Here is an 18,535-nt window from a genome sequence, read left to right on the forward strand (position 1 = left end):
AGATATATCTGCAGTTTTAATTGTTTTACTAATTTTCAGGATGTTATATTGAGGTTCTCCTCTCTGGATATAAAACTGTTTTGATTGAGTTTTTGAATAGCACATGAAGCAGATTTATTATCTGGGTCTCCTGCTCAATGCAGAATAAATTTCCTTGAGTGACTGCAACCCATAATTTATACAGCATTCCAGTTTTCAAATCAAAAGCACATAATGCTTGCTAGAATTTAACATGAGGTTGTTAGCATAGGAATGGGCATTTAACCAAAGATAAAAAATGACTGCATGTGCTTTTCATAACAGTGTCAGAGTGTTTTTTTTTATTAAATGAATTGGAGATTATTGAAGACTGGTTGTAGAGCTTCCTTGTCAAGAGATTCACCCACATTTGTCCCTTATGAGACATGAATAGCATTCCTGAGAAATTACATGGAAGCTATTGTTTGAAACACACACACACACACACACACACACACACACCTTGGAGCTTTACGTTCTCAGATACCATCTGTTAATCCATAGACTATAGCTGAAACCTGTAAAGTGAAACTACACAGGTGAGCATCTGTGAAGGTAATCGTCTCCCCATTCTTTCGGAGCCCGGGGGACGAAATGACTCAAAATCATTATGTGACATTACTACATGCAAATGCATCCATGCTCTAATGTGAACACGGGGGATCCATTACATCTTCAGTGTTTGTTTTACGCCCAATGAAATCCCTTTGATCACCAGCTGTCAATAACAGCAAGTGTAAGAGAAAGTGCTAAGACACTCAGTTAAAAGCAGTCCTGTCACCTGAAATATTCATATGCCATCTTGGGAAATGTGCTAAGAAGAAGGTTTGACATTGGGAGGGGACACTGTGTCCACTGACCCTTCTGAAACGCCCCCGTTCTCTGTGTTTTAATGCTTAGTCAACTGAAAGGAATAGGTCAGTTTTTTGTCCTACAAATGCAAACCTGAAAGGCTGCCACACTAGAAAGCACTTCAGAAGCCAATTCATTCATCTTTCACACATCTATTGCTGCACTGTTTGTATTCCACACACAGACACGCGCATGCCTAGCGGGTATCGTGGTGTCCTATCTGGGGGTGGGGGGGTATTTTTTTCCATCATGTATCAGATCTTTGAAGTTCAGCCAATCTTTTGGGAAATACACTTGTTTACCATCGTACTTGGATCAATATCAATTTCATCTCTGCGTGTTCAATATAGCCGAAGAGATGTAGGTACCCTAGCTTTGCACAGACACCGCAAAGCAATAGGAAACTGCTAGCCTAGTGCTTAAAGGTAGGGAAAACAACTGTTATGGCACAGAGTGTGGGAATTTAAGGCTTTATTGTGCCCTCAGAAGATCCCAGACTCAAACATTTAAACTGATGTTTGAAATTCCCAACTGAACATGAGCACAAACAAACCAAATCTTCACTTAATCCACATTTTCAGCTTTATTTAATGCTAATCAAGAATGTCTCTGTTCTCCCTCTGTCACCCTCCCTCCCTCTCCTCCATCTTTTTCTCCATCTGTGTTTTGTTACCCCCTTCCAGCCTGCAAGTGTAATGGTCATGCAAGTGTGTGCCAGGTGTTAACTGGCAAGTGCTTCTGCACCACCAAGGGGATCAAAGGAGACCAGTGCCAGCTGTGAGTACACACACACAAACACACACTTACAAGCATGAAAAAAACAGAAGTACCTGCCTTGTAGTGTTGTAAATGGTTGCGTTTTGCAGTAATTCATGGTAGAGCTTTGTATTAGTACCACGCTGGGTCATGGTCAGTTCAGCATCTCTAGAGCTTGTTTCCAAAAGTTCAGATCTTTGACGCAGAGGTCAAAGGAGAGATACACCATCAGTGTTCCTACTGAAATTCACTGACTTAAAGTAATGTCAATCAGAAGGGAGTCTCTGGGCTGCCTGTCACCGAGCCAGTAATCACTTGGGATGGAGCCCTGATGAAACGCTCGGGGCTATTTTAAGGGAAACCCAGTTTGACAAGTGGGACAGATGCATATGGGATGGTATTGGGAGCGGTTTATGCTATTTTGCTTAAAAACCCCTAAAAATTGGTTCGGTGATTTTAACATATAAATAAAATCAATCTTTATGGACACCCTGCAGATTTTTAAAGAGGATAGTAAAGACATAGTGAATCTCCCCAGTGTGGGATCAATAAAGTTTATCTTATCTTCAATACAGATGCATGACAGTTGGTGTGAAGGAAGTCAGCACCTTCCTTGTGATTTAATATTATCGGACAAAATGATTGATAACATGACATTGAAACAAATTACAATACATCATAATGGATGGTAGGAGGACCAGATGAGTACTTCTCTTTCTTTCACCAAATGGTTACAAACGAATAGCTAACATACAATTATTAGATTAGGATTGTTTCTCTCCAAGTGGATCAGTGCATTTGTAATTCTGTCTGTAAAGCAATTTCTTTGGCATTGGAGAGCTGTCAAGACATAAGAAAATAAGTATATACTCATTAAATGGAGATAAACTTCATTTCATTGTGAATCATGGCATAGTCTGACTTTCAGTAACCTCTTTGTTTTTATTATGTGCTGGGATTCATAGACTGTGAGGTCACAGTTCATATAGAAAACACAGCAGCCAAACTAAATTTGCAAATCAAATGATTCTCACAGTGCATTTATGAGCATTGATTTCTGAGCAGCCCTTCTCCTGCGGAAGCTTGCATGCTTTTATTATTCAGTCGTGTAAAAACAGAACCATCAGTTGGCATTATCTTGGCCAGAAACTCCACCTCCAGCACGATTCCTGCTGACGCTGTGGATTCCCCCGGTGTAGGAGGACCATCTCCACTTAGCTGTCTGTTTCCCCCCTCCCTCAGTTGTAAGCAGAATGGACACTGGTGTTTTTAATACCCCTAATGCAGTAAGAGTTATGGTGGGGTCACTGGGAAACATTAGTGCACATACACCCTCACACACCATACAGTGGGCTTTCTCTCTGAAAATCACGTATTCACGCCGTCCTCTGCTTGTTCAATTGCACATTTCACACCGTATTTATCATATTTATACAACTGGGACGTCTTCCTGCTGAATACAGTGACTAGATTAGTCAGCAAAAGTCCCGAGCAGTTGTTAAGGCAAACTTAACTTGTGGAAAACAACATTTTTGTTTATGTTTTGTGTTTCTCATCAAAACACATTGTGTGAATCCTCAAAGTCCACAAACACGTTGAATTAATTTGTTATGTGACTTTCTTTTTGAATATTTGAGATAATAGATTGTAGCTCACAGCCATGTCTCACGTTGAAAACACACAGATACACACATTTTGTTCTGTATGTCAACCACGTGTTTGGATTAGCTTGCTGAAGAACTTTTTCTTTGATTAGAAAATATAAATGTGCCTTTCAGTACATCCGACATAATTGGTGGCATCTTTTTTTAATTACATATTTATATTATAAGTGACTGTTGGGAAGAACTGTACTAAGCCAACTTGTAGTTATATAAATTAATATAAAATGTTCCTGTTACACCTTTTGTGTTAGGAGCAGTGGTTTCAGAGCAACAAAACGCTGACAACCAACATGTTGGAACAGACAAAAGAAAGTTTATCAACAGAGTTCATCTCTTCTGAAATGGGGAGGTGACGTCAAACCATTGGAGATGTATTCACAATATGCAAGAAAACAGGAGAGAGAGAAATGGAGAGAGAAAACAAAGGGCTCAGAACAAAGCAAGGCTGGAGGGAGAGTGAGACCTCTTCAGAACCTGCGATGCTCTCTGTTGACTTTAACAGTAAATAAATGACACTTTGCGCAAACGAGAAAATGTCACATTCATTTGCACTACCAGATGGAATGCGGCGCAGTACAATGCAGAGCAACACTTCGATAGCAGGTGGCTAACAGCTGATCCAAACGACACAGTTTTTACCCCACACAATCAGAGTGAGCTATCAGAACAGGCCAGGCACCAGCAGGCCAATCATCATCAGCCATTTAGGGGGAGGATGTGCCCATACAGGTCTGATGCCAGCTATGGGGAAGGTTTCTACAGTCTATTACTGATTATCCGCTTAGAATTTAGCCAGCAACATAAACCACCAGAATATGTTGTTAATTTCAGTCCCATTTACAGACTGTAATTAGATTGGTGTTGTCATTATCAACAATTGGTGCCTTTAATCTCAAGATCAAGATGCATTTCGCCAATAAAACATGTTTGAGTAATCAAGTGATCACCTTTTTTTCCAAGTGTAATCTAATCATCGTGTGTATGTATTGACGAGCAGTTGGGGTAGGGTGTTCGCCGTTCCCTTTTTGTAATGTAATTTCTGGTATCTCATTACATGTAATCAGTGTCTTCCCCAACTGATGTCAGCCACTCGCTCGCACCATCCCCAGCAGTAACCCTTAAACAAAGACCTCTACACAAGGGCACTCTGTCTTTTCAGCTGTGTACACAAGAGTACACACGTGCACGCGTTCACACATGCATGCACCGCAGCCACCGATGCCATTAGGACCTCCGAATAATAGCTGTCGTAATGAAGTGAAGGGTGCATCGGTGCAGAATAGAATTGTTTTTGAAAAACAATTGATGAGGTCTACACTGCGTTATAGTGATGAGTCAAACAAGAGCAGTTAGGGGGAAATATTTCTTATTATAGTGCTCATTTGGATGCATACATTATTCAGGACTCTTCTTGTGCTGGAGGTAGCGGCGTGTACACGCGTGTGCATGCGTGTGCTTCAGCCTGTGTATGTATGAAGGACATTGTGTAGGTTCACAGCACATTTCTTCTGTTGGTGTGGGTGTGTGTATTTTGCCGGCTAGATGTGTGCGCAAACACAGACGAAAGGTTCACGTGTAGATCAAATTAAGATACAGTGGAGGGGGATCGCCTGAAGTTCAGATGTGTGCACGCATGCATGCAGGTGTAGATTAAATTAAGATACAGCGGAGAGGAGTTGCATTATACACTCCACGATGAATGGTGCATGTGCGTTTTGCCATCTGCAAATGCCAGGCGGCTGAAACGCCCCAGGAGCGATGTTCTGTAAGGTTCAAAAGCCCGTGGAGGCATTTGTCCTCCGTCCTTTCTGCCGCGGTAAAAGAAAACTCTACCAGGTCCTTGCTGGAGCTGGCTCCTCCCCAGCTCATTGTCCTGCCCCCATTAGATCCTTCATAGCACTGATTCCTTCAGGACCTGCTGGTTAGATATAGAGACAGAATATGTCTTGATCAGGTCAGGTGATATTGTTAAAGCATGCATTTACTATGCATGTCTGGGACATGATGTCATCAATATTAACAATTTTAAATGAAAACAAAATTAGCTGGAATACAAACTCAAGTTAGAGTCATTTTTTTAACTTCACATTCTGACTGTATTTCTCCTTGATGATATTGGAGATGTTGGAAATCGTTGTATGCGTTGCCTCCACCCGCATCCGACTGACATTTTTTTGTGTAGCGCCGTTGACGGTGACACCGTCTGTCTTGTGAATCCAAAATGCTACAAAATAACCGATGTTGCGTTATTTTTAGAGGCACAGTTATTCTTCATTCACTGTAACATCACTAACAGCCACCTCCTCCTCAGCAGCATTCGTGTCTCTCAGTGGGTTTGCTCCACTCCCTTGTTCTTCGCCCGGCACTCTCTCTGACTCCTCGACACAACCTCTGATATTCACATTTCAACAAGTTTAATTGGTTGTACTTAAGAACTGTGGAACAAATTTGGTGTGATAATAGTGATCTCATATGTTTTAATTGCCATGTTAATTCCACTTTATTAATGCAGTTTTGGCGCTCATGTTTGTTTTTACAGCAGAGCAATGACATAGTAGTTCAGAGTAAATTGTAGATGATTAAAGATTGAGAGACAGAGCAGTGAAAAGCATTAAAAAAAGGAGCTAAAGAACACTTTAATCCAATGAACACTGCCATATGCTCCTCCAGCCCTTTGAAATGTCATGAGCCTGATAAAACACACTCATGCACACACCTTCCCCCAGAACAGTCGATGGGATGCTGTGGACGTAATAATTTTGCACAGTAGCCCTTGATTTAAAAGTCAGACTACTTTGGCTGCTACCACGATGTCTCTGTTGTTGTGTGAAAACTGTGTATAGTGTTCAGCTGCAGTGGTTTGAGCTAACTGCATGACCTTACAGCACCTTCTATTCAAAAGATGTACAGGGAAAAGAGGGACTTAGCAGTTGCATACCTGGTAGAATCAAGTTCATGCAGTACTGGACCACTTTCATTGTCAAGAATCAGTTGGCGTTTGTATCTTCCATTTGTGAGGACAGTGGCGATGGTCGAGGCTCTAAAATTAGAATGTATGTCAACTAACGACAATGGATCGGAGGCAAGTGGAACCTAATAATTGTCCAATTTTCACACCCTGTCTGGACCCTCATTAGCTGGAGTTATAGATTCATTGAGCCTGGGCTAACAGTCATTTCACACTTTTTTTTTTTTTACCCAGAAAATACAAAACATGGGCTTAGTGCATTTACAGCTTTAGTTTTCTGGAAATTACTACTTTTGTTTGTTACAGTTGCATAGTTGTATTGTCATAAGAATTGGAAAAGCTATCTTGCTTCACTGTGTTGTTAAAGGTACAATCAAACTGTATATTTCTTCCCTCGTGAATATTTTTATTCCCGTGTGCTTCATGCATACAGTTTTTTAAAATGCCTTAGTAGTTTTGTGTTTTTTAAAAAAGTTCAGACCTCTAACAGACTAAAGAGCATAATTAAAAATGCAAAGGTAAGTGCAGTTTATTTACATTTTAAATGAAAGATTGAAGTACTCAAAGTACTACAACGTGCACTGCTTTAAGCCGATGTAGCTGCTGTACAGGGTTTTCTGTTAAAGTTTGCTTTTTTGTTTTCAAGCTGTTTTTAAAGCAAATCACATTTTTGTTTAGTTTTAGCTTTTGTTCTGTTGCGACATTGCATTATTTATTTTTTATTTCCTTAAGCTTCGATAAGATTTCGGTTTTGTTTTCATGCTAAACAATTCTAACACGGGTTAAGAGATATTGTGCACTACAGTGGATGCTAAACTCCATATCGGGGTTATCTTTGATCTTTTTGGGTTATCTCCAAAACCACGGCTTTAACGCTGCTAGGAATCGAGGGGAGAATCAAAAAGTTGTGTGAAGATCATTTGGCAATCAAAGGTAAACAAGTCATGTGCTGTGAGCGTCGCGAAGATGCCTACCCTGAGCTCCGATTATCAAGTCTGACTCCTAAAGCTCTGAGTTAATAAACATGAGTGTGAAACAAAGATAAACTCGCCCCGGGCTTTGTCTGGCCTCTTCTGAACTTTGCATTCCCCCACTCTCTTGCTGTATATCTTGAATGAGCACAGTTTGATCTGATCCATTCCTTAAAAAAGGGATTCACTTTAATTGGTTGTTATTCGTGATTTGGCTTTCACATCAGTTTAAGATTATGTATCTTAAATAATCAAGTAAGAATTCATTTACATAAGTTGTGTTGTTTGCTCCAAGGATTTTAAAGGATTAAACTTAGAACATTACTTTAAGATACCACACTCTCTGCTCTGTGATCAGGTTCTACATGAATTTTGTTCCATGTCACTGTGTTGCTTTGATAAACAAAAACTTGAAATATAAAAAAAAATCTAATTAACTTTTGCAAACTATCAGATTATTTCCTCGTTGTCAGAAGGAAGACTTGATGAGGCGCCAACAGCAGGAGCTAATGCGCTGGCACTTGGCATACACTGCTCCCGATAAGAGGCATTCTTGCTCTCAATCTGTTAGCACTCTTCTTGATCTTGTTCTCTCCTCTCTGTTTTTCTTCACTGCAGATGTGACTCAGAAAACCGTTACCTTGGCAATCCACTCAGAGGAACCTGTTACTGTGAGTAATTCTCCACTGGACAGCTCATGTGCACTCACACCGACGCACACAGCGACACAGACACGCACACACCTCCTTGATTATTCTTGGCTATTCTCTCTCTGCTTTTCTTTCCCTCTCCCTCTCCCTCCACTTCTACACTCTTCCGCTCAGGGCAGATGGAGCATTTTAGCACTTTGGCACCAGGGGCGCTTGTTCGGTGACAGAATGACTTGTCGTGAAAATGTCAAGTGCATCAGAAGGAATGAGTGATTGAGCTAATCAAGGAGACGGAGGAGTAAAAAGTCTCCACTTCTCTACTCACTCACTCAGTCACCCACCTACTCATTCATTCATTCATTTAGAAAGTTGACTAAATGTTGGTTTGACTTGAGTGTGCAGTACAAGGGAAATATATATCAAGGTGAGTGATGCAAAAAGCTGCATTATGAAAGAAAAATTACATAAAGTTGACACCCTGTGCTGACAAGCGGTAGCGGCTCTGTTCCTGTATTCCTGTCTGCACATGTTGGCGTTTGGGCTTTGTGTGTTTATTTGCATGATGCGGTGTCCTTCACGGTGCTGCAGTATGTCTCTCTTTCAACACTCTGCTACTGACAACAGAGCCTTTGCCAAGGTTTTGTCCCTTTTTTTTGAAATGCCATAGCCTGACAGCCTGCTCAATGAGACAGGAAGACAGGAACTAAAAGCCTGGAGCTTGATTTAACCTCTGCACACCACTGGGACTTTTTCTTGAGTTCTGTTAAGCAGCATTGTAAACACAGACACTCCCGACTAAAAAGCCACAGAGCGTGGATCAACATGCCGCACTCATTGTTATCCAGCTACTTCGCCGCGTTCATTAGCCGACTTGTCACTGTAACCGGTAATTTTGAGCTCACTTCTCTTATCTCCCAAACAGTTTGTGCAGTTCCAGCCGTTTGACTGTCATATGCATACGTACACACGCAATCAAACGTAAAACCTTTTTTTAATTATATGCTGAAAAAATCAGATAAACACAGTTGATGTTCGACAGCTTTGTTTGTGGATGTTACAACCACTTAGATACAAATATCCACTACAATATTTAGCAATCTAAGGTCAAACCTGCTTAACTTCTACCACGGCCTTCTAATGCATGATCTGCTACAACCACACACACAATATGAGTATCTGTAAAATAAATCATTTTAGTTGTATTTATACAAACAGGTCAGACTCAGGCTGATAGATTAGATCTTTATTTATTGTAATGTCTATACCAAAAGATGTGCCTACTAAAAATGTAATCATCTGCCGCCCCAGTGCTTGCAAACAAAAAATAAAATGTTTATAATACAAATCTAAAATGTAATGTACAATCTAATCCAATCTACAATACTGTGTATACTCGAACTTTATACTCAATCATTATTTGACTCATGTTTGTACTGATATCAAATTCATATGTGACCACTATTAATTAATAATTTACATACTTTATTAATCATTGCAGGGGGAATTTTTAAGAGCTAGCTGTCAGGGTCAGGTATTCTTACTTGATCTCTGCTTGATGAGAAAATTGTACACCCTGATTGCAGTCATTGGATTTGATTATAGACATTTTGATTTCACTTGTCTCCATCAGTCAGCCTATTGCTCGGAAGTTTCTTTTGATCATATCACATAGCAAACATCTATATATTTATGCTGTCATAAGAGTGTCTAGTAGTGTAAGCTGGCAGTTTAGATTGTGTGTGTGTATATAAATCAGAGAGTTGCCACTCCTCATCATGTACAGTGTATTGTTGAACGATTGGAAAGGATTTCAGACTTTTCTTCCCTGTCTGATTTTCAAACTAGACAATCTCCTGATCGACTACCAGTTCACCTTCAGTCTCATCCAAGAAGATGATAATCACTACACTGCCATCAACTTTATGGCCTCGCCTGAGCAGGTAACTGTTTTGTGCTTCACTATAATCGGGCTCTTTTGTCTATGTGTGTTATATTGTCGGTTTATCTTATATTTAACTGCATTAATGTTGTGGTGCTTTTTTTTGTTCTCCATCCGAAGACTAACAAGAACTTGGACATGTCCATTAACGCATCCAACAACTTCAACCTCAACATCACCTGGTCGGTCGGATCAACAGGTACTTTTACTTTTTGAAGTTTATTTAATATGTAGTAAACATCACTCTTTTTTTGTCTCTGTTTGACAGAGACCTTGATGAGGGCCAAATTGTGTGCACAGCCAATTTGCTCATGTTATTTATATTTTGATTCCCATTTTGTCAGTGTGGGTTGAATAATCAGTCTATTTCCAAGCAAGTTTAGTTTTAAATTAACTTTTGTTATTTTCCTGTTCTCATTGTGTTGTAAATCCACCCATTCATCTGTGAAAATACGTATTCCCAGTACAAACACTATCTTCTGCACAAATTTTTTGAAAAAAGCAAAAAATAATTATGCAGTGACAACAATTTTTATTCTACACTTAACAAATGGCTGAGGTCACAAATGCAATTAGAGATTCGGGTCAAATGGTATCAGAATTGTAAAATTGAGGATATCGTGTCAAGACTTTAGTCATATTTAGATGTAATAAACATTATTTAAAATTTTAAATCAACTTGCCACCAACACACAAGACATACCCTCTGTCCTAATGTCAATAATAAGCCATTTTCATCCAATGATATAATATTTATTGCTAATTTATTACCTACTCCTACAATATTCAATGAAATAATGGAATACACGATTCAAATAGACCTAAATATTATATTATCACACATGTTTTAGTCAAAACCACCTTTTTTTATTCATTTCCATGCTGTTAATATCATACAATTGTTGCTAGCACCTTTACTTAACTGCAACTTTAGATGTCTGAGACTTTAGAAATTGAGTTTCTAACATAGAGGATTTGCTTTAGCTTAATAATCATTTAGTCAGTTGGTATAACAGGAACAATAATGTATCGTCTTTTGTTAGTGTGTACTGTGTCACTGTTGAGTGGATATTATAGGTCCCCCGAGGAAAGACACCCAAGGACACTGCAGTTGTCCAGTGCCACCATTTATCTCCTGCCCTCCCCTCCTCTCGAGTCATCTGCCACTTTCCCTCTCGCCACAACACTGACATTTTCCAACTACTAAAACACGTTAACCCCCTGCGCTCCCCATACGCCACCTTAACCTTTTTCAGAGCACAGTCATTAATATTTGAAGTTGGGTCCCCTTTCTCCCGCAAAGATATTGTGTCTCAGAAGGAACAGGAGCCTCTTGACAATCGACAAGAGCGTGAAGTGCCTTTGGGTGGGAGGAGGAGGGTGATTTCAATTAAGATAAACATGCTCACGTAGCCACACTCAAGCTGTCATTTTCAGTTCTTTTGTTTCAGAGCTGTGGGTTGGAATGTCAATGTTGAGGACCCACTGACATGAGGAAGAATAAGAAATGACTTAAGATGGATGGAAAATATACTTATTTTTGCAAGAGTTTTGTTTGGAAATGCATTAGTTTTTATTTGATGGTGGGCATTAGGAATTGTATGTAAACAAAACACTCTTTAAAGTTTACACTTCAGTATTGAACCCCAGAAATTAAACAACACTCTGCTCATTAATACTGAACATAAATGGACACGAACAAGTATTCATAATAGATAATAGTTGATCTGTGCAGATTTTTGCTGCCCTCGCATAGACTGCATCCGCCCCAAGGGCATTAAATGCTACATTCTAGGTCTCAAATATACTAAAACCATTAGCTGATAGTGGTGCTATGGATTCAAATGATGAATATAAGATAATGTAACTGAGTCATGACCTACTGACAGCAGCATTTCAGTCCCTCTTTCAAGCTGTGCTTTTCTCCCACATCCATTTCACAATAAAATATAGACGGCGTGTGTAATTACACAATAAAGCTCTAGGCTGTTTTAGGTCAACCAAAAGGAAGTTTAATGCACTTAAGACATAATAATAACTGCTTATGAGAGCTTTCCTGTTGTCTCAAATGGCTTGATAAACCCATTAATGGATTCATAATAATATGTTGCAGCCAGTCCAGCTCTATCTCTGCGTGTAGGTGTGCTCTCTGAACGCCTAATGGCAGTGTGCTGAACATGAACTCTTTGCCCAAACAGCTGGAACCATCTCTGGAGAAGAGGTGCCCATCGTGTCCAAAACCAACATCAAGGAATACAGAGACAGTTTCTCCTGTGAAAAGTTCACCTTTAGAAGCAACCCCAATATTACCTTTTATGTCTACGTCAGTAACTTCTCATGGCCCATCAAGATCCAGGTAAGGACTGTGTTTATGACCTCGGACTGACTCATATGAAGCAGATAACACCAATGATCTAATCCTGTCTCTGTTCTGTGTTTTGTTATCCTTGCTTTCAAAATTGCTCACTAGATATACAGTATGTGTTAGTCATCTCATTGATGAACCATTGGTCCCCATCCTACATATGTAAAGAGAGCAGGAGCAGCCATTTTTTTGCAGACACAGAGCTTTGTTGTTGCTCAGGGTGATTTGAAGTGCACTTTATTTTAATTACAGATTTAATGAGCAATGGTTAGCGTGCATAGGTGCACAGCTGTTTTTTAGTGGTCAAAAGCGAAGCACCATTTAACCTTTTCTTCCCCTCTTTCTGAATGGAGGAGATTGAGGCTTTGATGTGGTGAATGGGGTGAAAATACAGTGAAAAATAAATACCATTTGCTCTCAGTTATTTGGGGTTTTGCAGGAAAACAACAATTAAGCTTTTGTCAAAATATTCATCGTTTAGTTTTACAGGCAATACATAAAAAGGGCTAAAGGCCACATAGCAATAATGTGAATGAAAATGAGAGAGAGTGATGTGCAGTGATTTCATAGAAGAGAAAACACTTAAATTAAGGGAGAACACCACGCCGTTATTCTTTCAGATGAAGGCAGTGCTTTTTGAGCCACGATGATTATGACAAACAAATATGGTCTCACAAACTGTTGAACACTATAAATTGTAGCACTTGTGCTTCAAAATGTTCTTTTAGATGTGCAATATGCAAATATATTTCAATATAATCATTTACTCTGTCTAGAAATGTCAGCAAGATCAAATCTCGAATAGTGGTTACACTAAGTTTGATATATATTTGGTCACTCGTAGCAACAAACCCACAGAAAGTTATCGCCCGACTCAGAAGTTCCCCTTAGTGCTATGGCGCTTTATAGCCTCCTTCAGCTCAGTGGTTTGGTTTTCCAGCCTGCAATTTTACTGCTTTGTTTCACTGTCTCTGCTCTCATTGTTCACTGTCAGTGAAAACGCTTTAAAAAAGGAGCTGGTGGAGACCGAAACAGAGCTAACAGACTTACGTTTAACAATGTATGTTTTTTGCATGTTTTTCAAACAGCCTTATTCATTCATTCATTCATTCATTCATTCATTCATAATTTTTTGATAAAAACAGCCATTCCGTTTGCAACAGTTGTCGTACAAACAATCGTAGATACAATTATCATTCCTAACAATAGCACACAATTCCCTTTTTGCTAATGCAAGTATTGATTTTTACTTTCATTCTGTCCCTTCTTTTCACTTGGTAGATGGGTGGGCCACGGTGGGGTAATACTATCTTTGGGGTCAGTCCATCTCTGTAGGTGGCCCAGTAATAGTTTTCTATTAGATTTCCTGGCCAACAGTCACTTATTTGTTATGGACTGGCCTGAGCTGTTAAAGCAAATAGCTTCTGTAACAGGATAAGGTCTCTCTTCCCTTGCTTGCCTTTTTGATATAGGGGTGAGAGCATAGACCTGAATGAGATAAAGCAGTTGAGAATGCACTCACGGGCCTTTTGCGTTCAGGGTCTGTACCCATAAAACAAGCATATAAATATGGGTAAAGATAGTAAAGGTAGGCATTGGGCTAAGATATTTCTGTGACGTCATTGTGTGTCAGTATAATTGCTACTATCTTCAATGGAATAAAACTCCACTTGTAATAGAAGTACATTCTCAGATGATGCTATTGATCGGCTGAGATTGATGAATTGAAATTGAATTAACGCTGAACGTATTGCTTTGACCTCCATATTATTTGAAAAGCAAGGTTGCAAGCACTGAATAGAGCTGCCCCACTTACTGATGAAAGCCAGCAAAACATCTATGTAATGTGTGCTTTTGAGTCACGTTAGCCATGTGAGTGAGCGTCTCATTTCAGATCAGCGATTCTCATTTTCTACTTAAAAAAAGGTCGAAAAAGTCAAAGGTAGGGAAAGTTTGCGAGGATGATGAAGTTGTTGATGAAGAGGCAGTTGAGTGAAGACTGTCCTGATGCATAACCTGAAACATACTTCTCACCTGATCACTGCTCTCTTTAGCTTACCAATTAGAGATAATTGAGGGATATTGTATACTTTTCTTCTTCTCTTGTTTATATCTACCATCGTAAATCAGTGCCTCTGTCCTGTTGTAACAAACAGTGTGTCTGAGTTCTGCACTGGGACGAATACGTCATCTGTCAGTGATAGACTGAATCACCAAAATAAGTGCTCCTTTTTTATTTTTTATTTCTGCCTCATCAGCATTCAAAACGTCAAACATGACGCAAATAATCCACCTCTAAAAGCACAATGTGTGCCCTATTACCCAACCCTACGTGCTATTAACCAGAAGGCACTCAGTACTGCTGCAGATGATGTTGTGTTTGTGTGTCTAAATGCTTTCAGGGCAAAATGCCTTCAAAGCATCTACAGTAGATAATGACGTGTGTCTATGATGTGGCCTATCAGACGTGATTTCACTGCTAGGACTGTGTGTGATCCCTCTTTTAATGAAGGTAAAACATATTTCTGAGCAATTGTTCACGGGCCAGCTAGATCGGAGACACACTATATGTTATTTACCGCAACAGAAAATAGGTTGTTGTGGACATTACTGAAGGACAATGACAATTTTATTATAATATTTTGTGCTTTATTGGATTGGGATGTTTTGTGTTTTTGCAGCTTGTAAAGCAGGAGCAAAACTATTAAAAATAAGGCTTGTAAGTATTTTTGGTCTCTGGCCTCAAGCCATTAAAGATGAGCTTGTTGTTGGCTCAGAATACATAAGATTAGACATATTTGACTCAGAAGTATGCCATTAGATGCATTATTTTTCAGAAGTTGTGGATTGTCTGCACACAGAAAGCTTTTTGCCCTGTTTTTATCATCTTCCATTATATTCAAACAGACATTTTTTTTTGTTTTTGTTTTTTTTACAAGCAAAAGCTTTTACCTCCAGACAATCTTGTCGGTGACCTTTCAGCAGGTCCATTCTGCTCCTAATGCAGACTTGAACAATCTGCACCACATCTTAACCCCTTCATAATGTCACAGATGAACTGTGAGAGCTCAATGAATGAATGAAGTGAAAGTTTACTGGGCTGAGTTTTTCCCATTTGGAATTAAATAATTGCTAATAACAGATTTTTTTGTTTTACGAAAAGAGATTTTATATACAAAGTTCAGGTTTACAGTGACTGCTGTAACGCTTAAAAAGCCTCATTTACCATCACTATGGTGATTTAAACCTATGTTCATATCATGTTGGCTGTAACATTTTGTTATTGTCACCTGGCATTTGTCTGATTTTGTAATGTCTCTTCTTTTTCTCTGACAGATTGCTTTCTCCCAGCACAACAGTATCATGGACCTTGTCCAGTTCTTTGTGACATTTTTCAGGTGAGTGATTTAAATATTTATACAACTTTAAATATACACACTCGGTGACTTGTTTAAGCGGTTCCAAGTGTTTATCATTATCCAGAATTTGACCCACCACCTCTTAATTTTCCACTGTTGCCTCTTATTGAGTTACTTGAGCCTGTTGGACCAGTCCTGTTAACAATGTAAATGCTCCTTGTGTCTTCAAGGTAGTGGTTTTTCTTTTACAAGTGGCAAATGAACCGCCAGTAGCTGTTTGAATAGGTGCATAGTGCTGTGCAAGTGGCCTCTAAAGAGAAGGCCCGAGCGATCAAGATATGAGGGCTCTTAATGATTTTTCATCCTGAGAGCTGTGATGGAAATCATTTCTCATTGAAATATTTCAAATGAGTCAATTGAGTTCTCTCAGTTGCACATCAAAGTCTGAATATATTAAGAGGATGTGAGTATAATTGTAAAATTGATGCTTTAAGTTAGATGTTGGAATTTTAAAAAAAGCTTTAAAAGATCATCATCGACGCCCTCTCAAAGGAGTTTCCTCACAAAGCTTTGGTTTCTCTAGTCATGCCTGTCGTGCTGTTTCAAGCATCTGTAGTCTATAACACAGTTTCACAGGCTAAATATTCAGATTGTGATTAGTGGAATTTAAATGTTTGAAAAAAGACCCTCCCTTTACCATAACTTCTAAAATAATTTTCCAGTGTAACATTTAGGAGTATCTATTGGCGGACATGAAATATAATATACATAATTATGTTGTCATTAGTTTATAATAACCTGAAAGTAAGAGTCATTATGTATTTGTTACCTTTTGTTACAGTGTTTCTACAGTAGCCCAGAACAGACAAACCAAACTCTGGCTGTACAGGCTGAGTTTTACATAAGTTCCGTGCCTCCTGTAGTTTCTTTCATTAATTTGCTTTTTTTCCTTGTGATTCATACCTATGTATGAATATTATATTCCATTTCTGTCAGTAGATTCTCCTAATTTTTTCACACTGAACCCCCAAAGTAAATGATCTTGTGTGCAGACATTTATAATGCTATCCTGAAAGACCTGCAGTTAGGGAAATCTGAATTGTCTTCTTAGATTTGGAATAGAGATACATGTCGTGGATAAGTTGGTTTTAATCATTAGATCAGTGTCATTGGTAAGGACAGTTATTTTAATACCTAACACTGATAAGCAATGCTGCAGTTTCTGTGTGTTTTATTTTATTTCAAGGTGTGCTACCCAGAGTGGCTGATATTTTCTGTGTAGCTGTCAAGGTGGGAATAGAAGACAGCCTTTGCCCAAGGCACCTGCCCATCATTGCCCAGTCCACAATAAGTTTTCCGAAAAGCTGTCACACAATCAGTTATCTTCTGCCTCCATCCGATCAAATTACAGTTGAATAGCCAAATTCAGGAATTCTTGGAAGGAAAGGGGAGAAGGACAGAGCGTATTTTATCTAAAATGTGTCTCACAGCTACTTGCATCATTCGCACAGGAAACCATTTAAAATAGGGTCACAGCACAGACACAGGAAAAACTGTTTTTAAAAGTAACAAATGAGTGAACACTTTCCGTGTGTCCATTACGCAGCAGCACATAGCTTTTTCCTGTTTGCCTAGCTAATTTTGTGCATCTTTTCCATCAGTATGCCACGTATCTTTTGTTTCTTTTGTTTCTTTCCATTGCTGTGCAGCTTATGCTAATTCTCTCGAGTCTTTCCTGCAGTCTTGTTGTCCAGTTCTCACTGACCCATAAACTCAGGAAAAAGTGAAAGGCCCTGATGCAGTCACAAGCAGTTGTGTGCGTGTGTTTGTGGGAGGTTTGGAGGGGATGAACCTGCAGGAAACATAATCAGCCTGATGACAAAATGTCAAATCACCCCACAGGGTTTCCAGACCTCCTTGTATGAGAGATAGAGGGTGAAGAAATGACGGCATGACTGGGAACAAGCTCTATTTTCTCCTACTCTTGTTTTTTTCCCTCTTTATTCAAATATCAGCTCACCTTTTTCATGACAAGCCTTTCAGACACCAAGCAATTTTTCCTCATTTCCACATTGCTTTTTTTGTCTTAGTAACTTCATAAACAATGTTTACTTGCACAGTACTGCCTATGTTGTAATCTAATTAGAGTCTGATTGTTTTATGCATTCTGATTAGATGCTGTAGAAATTCTCTAATAGGATGCTGTGCTATACTTGCAGTGGAACCCCAGGGTCTGATTTATACTAATTAACAAAATCAGCTTTATTCTAGTCACGTCTGTGTCATCTTTATGTGTGTGTGTGTGTATATACATGCGAGTGTATGCACATGCACATTAGTGTCGCTATGTGTTAACACCATATGTACAAGTGTGTTATAAGAAACATATTTATTTATCACGAAATTCAGTCACGTGAAGTCTACATACTTTTTGAAGGTTCAGGCTTAAATTTACAATTGTCTTTTTTTAATTTTATTAATCACATTAAAAATAGTTGAGCTGTCTTGTTATTTAGCATTTTAAAAATGCTTTTTACAGACCTTCTTGGATCATGTTTTCATCATTTTAGCAGCCAGAAAAGCCTGTAGAAAGCAGGTATAAATAGTATTGATAGTTTTCCCTTGTGGTAACTGTATACTTGTGGTTACAGAGATGAGCATGTAATTAAAAGAAAGCAGTGTTGAGTTCAGTTTTCTTTTCTATCAAATCTCTCAAAGCTTTAAATTACACATTGTGTGACATGGCTGTGTTCAGAGTGCAAGCCAAAGTGACCCAAATCAGATTTATTTTTATGACAGGGCTGCAGGATATGATAAAAAACATCATATTGCGAATATTTGGACAGATATTGCAATAGTATCTGTGATTAGTGTGGGAATTATCCTTTTTGCATCACAAATGTAATTTTCACTGAACTTGCACATTGGGGGTGCCCGGTTAGCACAGTGGGTAGAGCTTGGGACCCATCTACCGAGGCTGAGTCCTTGATGCA

At 39.0% G+C, this 18,535-nt stretch overlaps 1 protein-coding gene across 1 annotated transcript in view; it reads left to right on the forward strand.

Annotated features, from left to right (window-relative positions):
* atrnl1b (attractin-like 1b) overlaps nucleotides 1–18,535 on the forward strand; it is a 62,663-nt gene that overhangs the window by 21,304 nt on the left and 22,824 nt on the right. The window contains exons 20-25 of the mRNA XM_035663519.1: nucleotides 1,554–1,647; nucleotides 7,848–7,900; nucleotides 9,725–9,819; nucleotides 9,939–10,017; nucleotides 12,017–12,174; nucleotides 15,520–15,581. Of these exons, the coding sequence (XP_035519412.1) occupies nucleotides 1,554–1,647; nucleotides 7,848–7,900; nucleotides 9,725–9,819; nucleotides 9,939–10,017; nucleotides 12,017–12,174; nucleotides 15,520–15,581 (541 nt within the window). The remainder of the gene's footprint in view (nucleotides 1–1,553; nucleotides 1,648–7,847; nucleotides 7,901–9,724; nucleotides 9,820–9,938; nucleotides 10,018–12,016; nucleotides 12,175–15,519; nucleotides 15,582–18,535) is intronic.

Source organism: Morone saxatilis, unplaced genomic scaffold (genome assembly GCF_004916995.1).
Source record: "Morone saxatilis isolate NCDOM2014 unplaced genomic scaffold, NCSU_SB_2.0 Contig1, whole genome shotgun sequence".
Lineage (NCBI taxonomy): Eukaryota > Metazoa > Chordata > Actinopteri > Moronidae > Morone > Morone saxatilis.